This window comes from Solanum stenotomum, chromosome 2, assembly GCF_019186545.1.
Source record: "Solanum stenotomum isolate F172 chromosome 2, ASM1918654v1, whole genome shotgun sequence".
Lineage (NCBI taxonomy): Eukaryota > Viridiplantae > Streptophyta > Magnoliopsida > Solanales > Solanaceae > Solanum > Solanum stenotomum.
The window spans coordinates 19218088-19227155 of NC_064283.1; the positions used below are offsets into that span (position 1 = coordinate 19218088).

The 9068-nt window shown below is 33.6% G+C and overlaps 1 protein-coding gene across 1 annotated transcript; it reads left to right on the plus strand.

Annotated features, from left to right (window-relative positions):
• The first annotated feature begins 4962 nt into the window (after window positions 1–4962).
• LOC125856974 (uncharacterized) lies at window positions 4963–8076 on the plus strand. Its single transcript, XM_049536636.1, has 3 exons — window positions 4963–5281; window positions 6389–7140; window positions 7518–8076. Exons 1-3 carry the CDS (start codon window positions 4985–4987, stop codon window positions 8020–8022), a joined length of 1554 nt encoding a protein of 517 aa, XP_049392593.1. The 5' UTR covers window positions 4963–4984; the 3' UTR covers window positions 8023–8076.
• Window positions 8077–9068: the final 992 nt, after the last annotated feature.

Below are 9068 nucleotides of genomic sequence, written 5' to 3' on the forward strand. Positions count from 1 at the left end.
ATTAAAATATACCATCATTTTCACCAAATCATTTACCAAAAAGATATCAGTAATTTGTTGTCTATAAACAACCAAAAACACACTATCAACCATACCAATAGATGTACCAAAAAATTATCACGAAAGTTGTGGTTTATATACGAACTAAAATATAACAATTACATAAAAAAATTCAACGAATTTTGATTCTTATTACAAACATAATATACAATACCAACTACACCAAATGACCTACACCAACTAATCTATCAATTAGACCTAATATGTACCAAGAAACCCTACATATTAAAAAATATCAGCAATTTTGTTGTCTATATACAACCATAAACGCACTATCAAGCACACCAATAAATGTACCCAATTTTTATCACAAATGTTGTGATTTATATACTAACTAAAATATAACAATTACACCAAAAAAATTCAACGAATTCGAATTAGTATAACAAACATAATATACAATACCAACACCAAATGACCTACACCAACTAATCTATCAATTAGACCTAACATGTAGCAAAAAAAAAACCCACATATTAAACCACATCAAATACCAAAAAAAAAAAATCACAGATTTGGTATTTAACAACACCGTAATATACTTTATAAATTATACAACTCAACCCATGAAAGTGATTTTTTAAAGGAACGATCTTAAAAGTACCATCATATTCAATCCTAATACAACAAGATTTCAAAGTAAAAGTGAAATCGGCTCCCCCTGAACCATCCTCGGAAGAGTAAGAAAGGAGAAGGGAACGAGAGGTTCTCGCCTCCTAAGAGTATAAAGAGGCAGAGTGTCACCCCAACAAACTAGACGCACACATCAAGGCGTTCTGCCAACGAGCGAAGGCGATCGCTCAAGAAAGGGGNCGAAATCGGCTCCCCCTGAACCATCCTTGGAAGAGTAAGAAAGGACAAGGGAACGAAAGGTTCTCGCCTCCTAAGAGTATAAAGAGGCAGAGTGTCACCCCAACAAACTAGATGCACACATCAAGGCGTTCTGCCAACGAGCGAAGGCGATCGCTCAAGAAAGGGGATTCAGCCCCGGCAAATGCGATGCAGTGAAAGACGATGCGGACTATTGAGCTCTTTCTTTGTAAAGATCCTTTTCTTAAAGGGACATTTCCGCACTCATTTCAGATCATAGAGGTCGGGCTTCAGTCGAAGAACCATCTCCCTCCCTTCCACCGATGAAACTACTCTTGCAAAGTCATTCGTATAACCTTCCTTCCAGTCGGATAGATTATATGAAAGTAAAGACAAGAGGCGAGAGTGGCATCGGTCTTCTCGTTCCATGAAGAAAAGGTCCGAAATGTCCTATTTTCATGTCTATATTGGGAGTTTACGGGCTCTGTAGGGTCTCCATCCATAGGCTCACTAAAGATACTCAAAAGAAAGGGCTTTCTTTGAATAGAAATATGCAATCTTCCTTTAGCCAAAACTAAACAACTAAACACCTAATTTTGTTTTTAACACAAAAACATATAACAAGATTACAAGATGACGATCACAAAAAATATACTTGTCGCATCATCTGTGGTGTTGAATTAGAATTGAAAATCTATTCGTATCCATAATTGAACAATCGAGCAATGGGGAGAAAGGGAGTTTTAGTTTGGTTTAAAAATCTTCTTTTATGAGAGAATATATAACCAACCTGAGTAAATCGTGGAATGTAAAAGAATTGGAGAAAATCAGGGAATGGGGAGAAAATCGTGGATGATTATTTAAACGGTACTTTTTAAAAAAATATATTAATTCCTATTTTTGAAAAAGCCTATTGTTATTTTGTTGAAAAAATAAACTATTGCTATATAGTGATTATTAAGGTACTTAATTTGTATCCTTAAGTTTTTTATTCAAAAATAATTAAGTCCAAAACAAATTAGGAATTCAAAACCAAAACAGATCTGAATTGTTGTATGCGTGAAACTTTGTCCGTTTGATGCTAGACGCACTGATGCACTCAAAGTCTGGCACGTGGCAGTTTGATTCTTTCAATTTCGTTGAATGCTTCACTTTTCCTTATACATTATTATATTAAATTTATTTCATTAAACTGTCTGCTTGATTTTCTTCTCAACCTTTCAATTTTAATTCGTTTTAGCTCCAATTTTTTTTATTTTTCCACCAATTTAATCCTACAAATAAAATACACTATATAGCACAATCCATAAAATTCATGCCCAAAAAGGGAAAATATAAATAATAAATATAAGGCAAATAATGATAAGAAAATATATTTTTAGCCTCACAATAATACCCCACACTTAAACTTTTCCTCATCCTCGAACAACCATTAAAGCTAATCTCAAAAAAATCTTACTAGGAATGTCATCACTTTGGTTAATACAAACAATTAGGTCATATACCAATTTCAAAACATCAAGTACACTTCTCAATCATTATGCAAGACGTCCAAATAAATAACAAACCTCTAACCTCCTAACCTCAAGGAAGGACTTTGAACTCATCAAATTTAAGCTTGCTCACCTACTCTTATCAAAGAGAGTTAATAAAATCGCATATCCATCATGAAACAAGTGCCTTCAAGAAATAGTCCACACACTCAATTCAAAAGATTGAATATAAATTAAGGACTCAGCATCAAAGAAAAACTCACACTCAGAAATAAAATTCACATGTATGCACAAAGAACCATAGGCTTGCCCATTATGTACATATCCACTAATTAAGGATATTTGAATAGAATCAAATATGACTTTAACGAGTTGTAATGTAGGCTAGGGGATAGGTAGGAAAACTATATAATAGTGACTTACACTTCCTTAAGCACTTTGCAATTTTAGACTTCATCACCTATTATTTTCGTCTCTTTATTTTCAACCCTCTCTTCAACCATTATTTAACAAGTAATTCTCATCATATCTTCTTGCTTCAATCCTTTTTATTTTCTTTTTTAAAAAAGTTTTCCTTCATTATAGCCACCCTCAACTTACGTATTTTACATGCGTTAAGGTGCACGATGTCCTTGGAAGGACCAGGGCCATCAATGTTTACACAAAGTCCAGCTTGAGGCGGAGTATTGGAGTCACGCAATAAGAATGTCAAAAATACAGTTATAACAGTTAGCAGTCGGTTAGGAGTCAGAACAGTTGTTAGGCTGATTGTTAAGTAGTTACAACTAGTTGCAGTGGCGGAGTCAGGATTTTCAATAAGGGGGTTCAAAATCTGTAGAAATAGACACACGAAGTAGCTGAAGGGGGTTCGACATCTACTATATATACATAAAAAATTATTTTAACCACGTATAATTAATATAATTTTCCGCCGAAGGGGGTTCAGATGAACCCCCTTAGTACAAGGTGGCTTCGCCCTTGACTGGTTGTAGCTACAAAGTGTGAAGTTGTACATCAATGTAATTCCTATAAATAGGAAATGTAAACATGATCAAAGTAAGTATCAATAATATCTCTTCTCTTCTTCTTCTAGATTCTTCCATTTTAGATAGCTCTCTCTCAAACAGAGTTGCAGAGATCTGCAACAACGGAGCTTAGCTCCATGATTCTATGAAATCTATTAGGATCAACTTTCGTGTATACTTGCCACCTCCTACTAGCAACATGTATCAGGTAACTAGTTGTATCCACCAAGGCTATGCTAGATGGTCATAATCAACTACTGTTTTTTGTTTACCTTAGATCTCATGGCTCTCAACTACGGAGAATTTTCAAATAGATACAACTTTCTAGTTTTGTGTTTTTCCATTTTCCTTTGATTATTGAAATTGAGATACTCATTTGAAGTCAAATTCAGAGAGCTACCGATTTATTTCACAAAATTTTATTCACACTTCAAGCCAAATTTAGATTATTCTTAATTTTTTCAACTCCAAATTTTGTATATATACTTGGTATACAATTGTTGTAACCAATCATACTCGTCATTCATGTGTTGTCGCATCATTTGTCTATCTAGACGAGACCCATTTTGCTCCATACAATTATAGTTAATTATATAGTTGAAATATTAAGAAACTTGTAGTTAAATTTTATAAGCGTTATAGGAAGTACTTAAAATCTCCTTAATTACCCTTAATGTGTCAAAGGATCTCCAAACGTTACAGAAAGTAATTAAAATCTCCTTGCCCCCACTATTAAAATCTCCTTACATACAATATGTCAAAAGGATCTCCAATAAATATTCAAGATTAGGATATCTAATCAACTCAAGAAGCTTATACATTAATCAATTTTATAAACGTTATAGGAAAGTACTTAAAATTTTCTAAAACTCTATATGTCAAACGTTACAGGAAGTACTTAAAATCTTCTTACACCCAATATGTCAAAAGATCTCCACTAAATATTCAAAATTAGAAAAGCTAATCAACCCATAAAATAAGCACCAAAATAGCGCAGAAATTAATGACTTATATCAAAACCTCCACTTATACCACTTCACTTATATAGAAAAAGCACCCTCCCACAAAAAGAAAAAAAAATCTGACTATTACACTAAGGATGTGTTTGATAAGAGAAAAATATTTTTATATTATTTAATTGATCAAAATGCTTTGAAAAATATTTTGAATAAAAAAAACAAACTTTTTATTAATAAGAATAATGATTTCCTTATTAAAAAACATTTCAAGTTCATTGTCTTCTCCCACCTATCTAACACCCCTGATAATTCCATGTTCGCTACCCACGAACCCACCCCCTTAATATCCTACGAACTTAAATATAAATGTTCTCAAATAATATATTTTTATTTACTTACCATTTTTTCAAGAAAATATTACCAAAAAACACACCGTAAATCTTTCCTTTTTTTTTTTTTTTGCAAAACAATTACCCTAAATCCACTGCGACAAAACTTCTTTTTCTTAACTCCATAAAAATGGTCCACGCCATCAATATTACACGTGTCAAAGTCTATATGGGTCCCATATATCCATTTAGTAAAAAGAACTGATTTTATTACCACTTTTTCATGACCCATTTTTCCAAACTTGCCGATGAAGAAGATGAAATCAGAATCGTTGACTTTACTACTAGTCAACCTCGCCGGAATAATGGAACGCGCCGACGAGTCGTTATTGCCCGGAGTTTACAAAGAAGTTGGTAAAGCTTTGCATACTGATCCTACTGGACTTGGTTCTCTCACTCTTTTTAGATCTATAGTTCAATGTCTTTGTTACCCTCTTGCTGCTTATCTCTCCGGCCGTCAAAATCGAACTCATGTTATTGCTCTTGGTGCTTTTCTCTGGTCTGCTGCTACCTTTCTTGTAGCCATTTCTTCCACTTTTACTCAGGTTAAATTACTCTCTCTTCATCTATTCTACATTTGTATAATATGTCATTTCATATTATGGTATTAAGTATGTTACGTGGAAAGTAGAAATTAAAGAATTACTAAAAACATTAAAGAATCGTTATTTTTTAAACGGATTAAAAAGGGAATTATGTCAAATAAATTGAAATGGACGGAGTACGAAACTTAATATTAAGGGGTATGTATAAAGTTTAGTTCTTGGTGTCCCCTGTTTTTGTTAGGATCCAGAAGACAAAGTTATTGAATGAGAAAGATTGCACCTTTAAATGGAAATTGGAATTAAGAATTTGTTAATATGTGATTTTGAATTTTTTTTTCAACCATTCTTAGTTATCAAGTCAAATTTCGGATTTCCATGAAAATTTCACTTTTTCCCGGAGTTGAACTTCAGTTCAGCTCTGATGGGGCAAACAGAGTTTGATAATGTAAAGAAAACAATTCCCTTAGTTTCTATTTATGTAATCCGGTGTCATTTTAAGTCAGTTTTGAACTTGGAAGTCCAAAGTAAATTTGAACCCCGTGAACCAGCGAGCAACCTCTTGTCTTATGTTTAGTCTTATGTTTAGGAGATTCAGAATCTATATATATATATATATATATATAGAATAGAATTTACCTTATAGAGTAGAATTTCTTGTTGAGGGGTTTCAGGTGAACTGAACCCCCTATATCCGCACCTGTTTGGCATGTTTAAGACCACAAATTTCAAAAGTGTTTTAGCAACACAAATAATATGACATGTTTAAAATCACATGTTTTAGAGGTAAGTCTTTCTTTCTTAAACTTTGTCTTCACCAAACGAGTTCACGTCAAATGAAACACATGGAGTATTAATCTTTTTGTTCTAGATTATAAAGGAAATTACTGTCTTGTTTGCCTTTGAAGTCTTAAATAAAGGAATTTCCTGGTTCTTTCAGTCTGCAAAATTCTTACAATTTGACTGTACTTTTAAGATGTTTCAGAATGATAATATTCTTCACTTTAGTTTTTTCAATTATTGATTGGCATTTAATAAGAGAAGCATCATATATCTTGTTTGAAATAAGGTCTATGATTACTGTTTAGCAAAACTCACATTCTTCAATAGGTTGCCATTTCCAGAGGTTTGAATGGAATAGGACTCGCGATAGTCGGACCAGCAATCCAATCTCTAGTAGCTGATTCAACAGATGAAAGCAACCGCGGTATAGCTTTTGGTTGGCTACAGTTAACAGGGAACTTTGGCTCTATCCTTGGCGGGCTTATATCGGTTTTACTAGCTGAAACATCATTCATGGGAATCGCTGGCTGGAGAATCTCCTTCCATCTGGTAGGTTTTATTAGTGTTGTAGTTGGTATATTGGTGCATCTTTTCGCCAAAGATCCTCGCTTTATTGACAATTATGGCTATGTAAAAGAGCAACCTCCCCAAAAATCATTTAGAGAAGAAGTAAGGGAGTTGCTAAAAGAAGCAAGAGCAGTTGTGAAAGTACCTTCTTTTCAAATACTTGTTGCTCAGGGAGTGTCGGGGTCATTCCCTTGGTCATCGTTGTCATTTACACCTATGTGGTTGGAGCTTATTGGATTCTCCCACAAGACAACAGCATTACTCTTGACGTTGTTTAATGTTGCACTCTCAATTGGTGGATTGTTTGGAGGAAAAATGGGAGATGTCCTTGCAAAACACTTGCCGAATTCTGGTAGAATAATTCTATCTCAGATAAGTTCTGGCTCAGCGATCCCTTTAGCTGCAATTTTGCTTCTCGGATTGCCTGATGATCCTTCCACAGCTGCAATCCATGGTTTAGTCTTGTTCATCATGGGATTAACAATATCTTGGAATGGTCCAGCAACAAACAAGTATGTTTCATTTGAACTACTATATCATTCATCTTTATCTGGATTTTCTTGCATATATCCTTCTGTCTTTAACTTAACCAACAACAGAAAAGCTAAAACCGTAAAATAGAAGGACCATGTAATCAAGAACTACGAAACATAATCTGTTTCATGCTTAAGTTCCAAGGAAGTTTTCATGTCCAAATGGAATAGCTGACACACAAGCGACATGGGATTTTTCCCGTTTCCTTAGTGTTGCCGCTTGTTTACTAATTTTACTTGTTTCTTCATATCAAGTAATCTCTAATTTTGCTCCATATATCAAAATCTCATTCAAGTAAGGGTCCTATGTTGCTGGTTGATTCACTTAAAATATTCACAACATGACATGTTTGCAGTCCAATTTTTGCGGAGATAGTTCCTGAGAGAGCTCGAACAAGCATCTATGCTCTGGATCGATCATTTGAGTCTATACTGGCATCATTTGCTCCTCCAGTGGTTGGTATTTTGGCTCAACACGTTTATGGTTTTAAACCAATCCCTAAAGACTCAACGGGTTCACAAGAAATTGAAACAGATAGAGAGAATGCAGCCCCACTTGCCAAGGCACTCTACACTGCTATAGGCATTCCAATAACAATTTGTTGCTTCATCTATTCATTCCTTTATAGTACATATCCACGTGACAGAGACCGTGCTAAAATGGATGCATTAATAGACACAGAGTTGAAACGGATTGATGAAACAGGCTATCATCCTTCCGATGAAGAAAATGACATACTTCAATATTTTTCCGAATCTGATGAGCTTCACAAAAAAGAACTCACCATGATTGATATAGATTACAAGGTAGATGAAAGGCTTGACAACGACGAGAAAAGGCTTCTTCCAGATCAGTTGTAATCCTCTGAACTTTGCAGATTGTAGAGCAGATGCAACTAGGGTGTGCAAAAACCAAACCGAAAAAAGTGTTATTGATTTAACGGTTATCTAATGGTTTTATAAAAAAAATTATTGGGTTATCGGTTCAATATTGGTTTTTTAATATTGGGTTAACCGATAACCCATTAAGAATATAACAATTTACTATTTTAATTTTTTGTCATATATAAATATCAAACAAAAAATAATAATATAATCACTATATTAGACTTTAACTATAAGGACCCTAAACAATTAACTCTGCTCTTTGCATTTATTCTTTAGGTTTTAGTATTACTTTAGTCTTTTAGGTAACGACTAGGGTTGTGAATTATGAGTATTTGATATACTTTTACTACACTAAGCAGAATTTTTGCACTCAATGAGTAATTAGATTTTTCTCTTTTTTTATTTCACGTTAAATTGTTGGACAAGTCATATATTTGTTTTGAAATTATTTTCTTATTGGTTAAACCGAAAACCAAATCAATAATACTTTAAATCGAACCGAACCGACCGATACACACCCAAAATGCAACAGTTGAGTATGTGCTTCTCATATTCCACTTAGACTAAGGGCCCGTTTGGCCATGCGATATGGTATCATGATATGAAATCATGAGATGAAATTGAAGGTTTGTTTGGACATGCGATATGAAATTTTTATGTTGTATATTTTCTCATAAACATAAAAATCCCATAAGTTGCAAAATTATTAAAATAGCCCCAATTGTTTATTCAATCTTATCAAATAAACAAAAAATTATAAAATCGCATAATAAATTATTACAAAGTTTTTTGTTCTCCACTTAAGTAATTGTTTCATCTAACTTTAATTTAATAAAAAAATTGAACATAAATTGTAATGTACTAGTCTTTAATATAATCCTCCCACATAATACGGATAATTTTCTCACGTTGAACTTGCATTTCTCGATCATGTGACCAAGAAGACGAACCAACATTGTTACTTTGAGCCATTTGTTGGTCAATATCCTCTACAACTATATCTTCATGTTCATAGACCA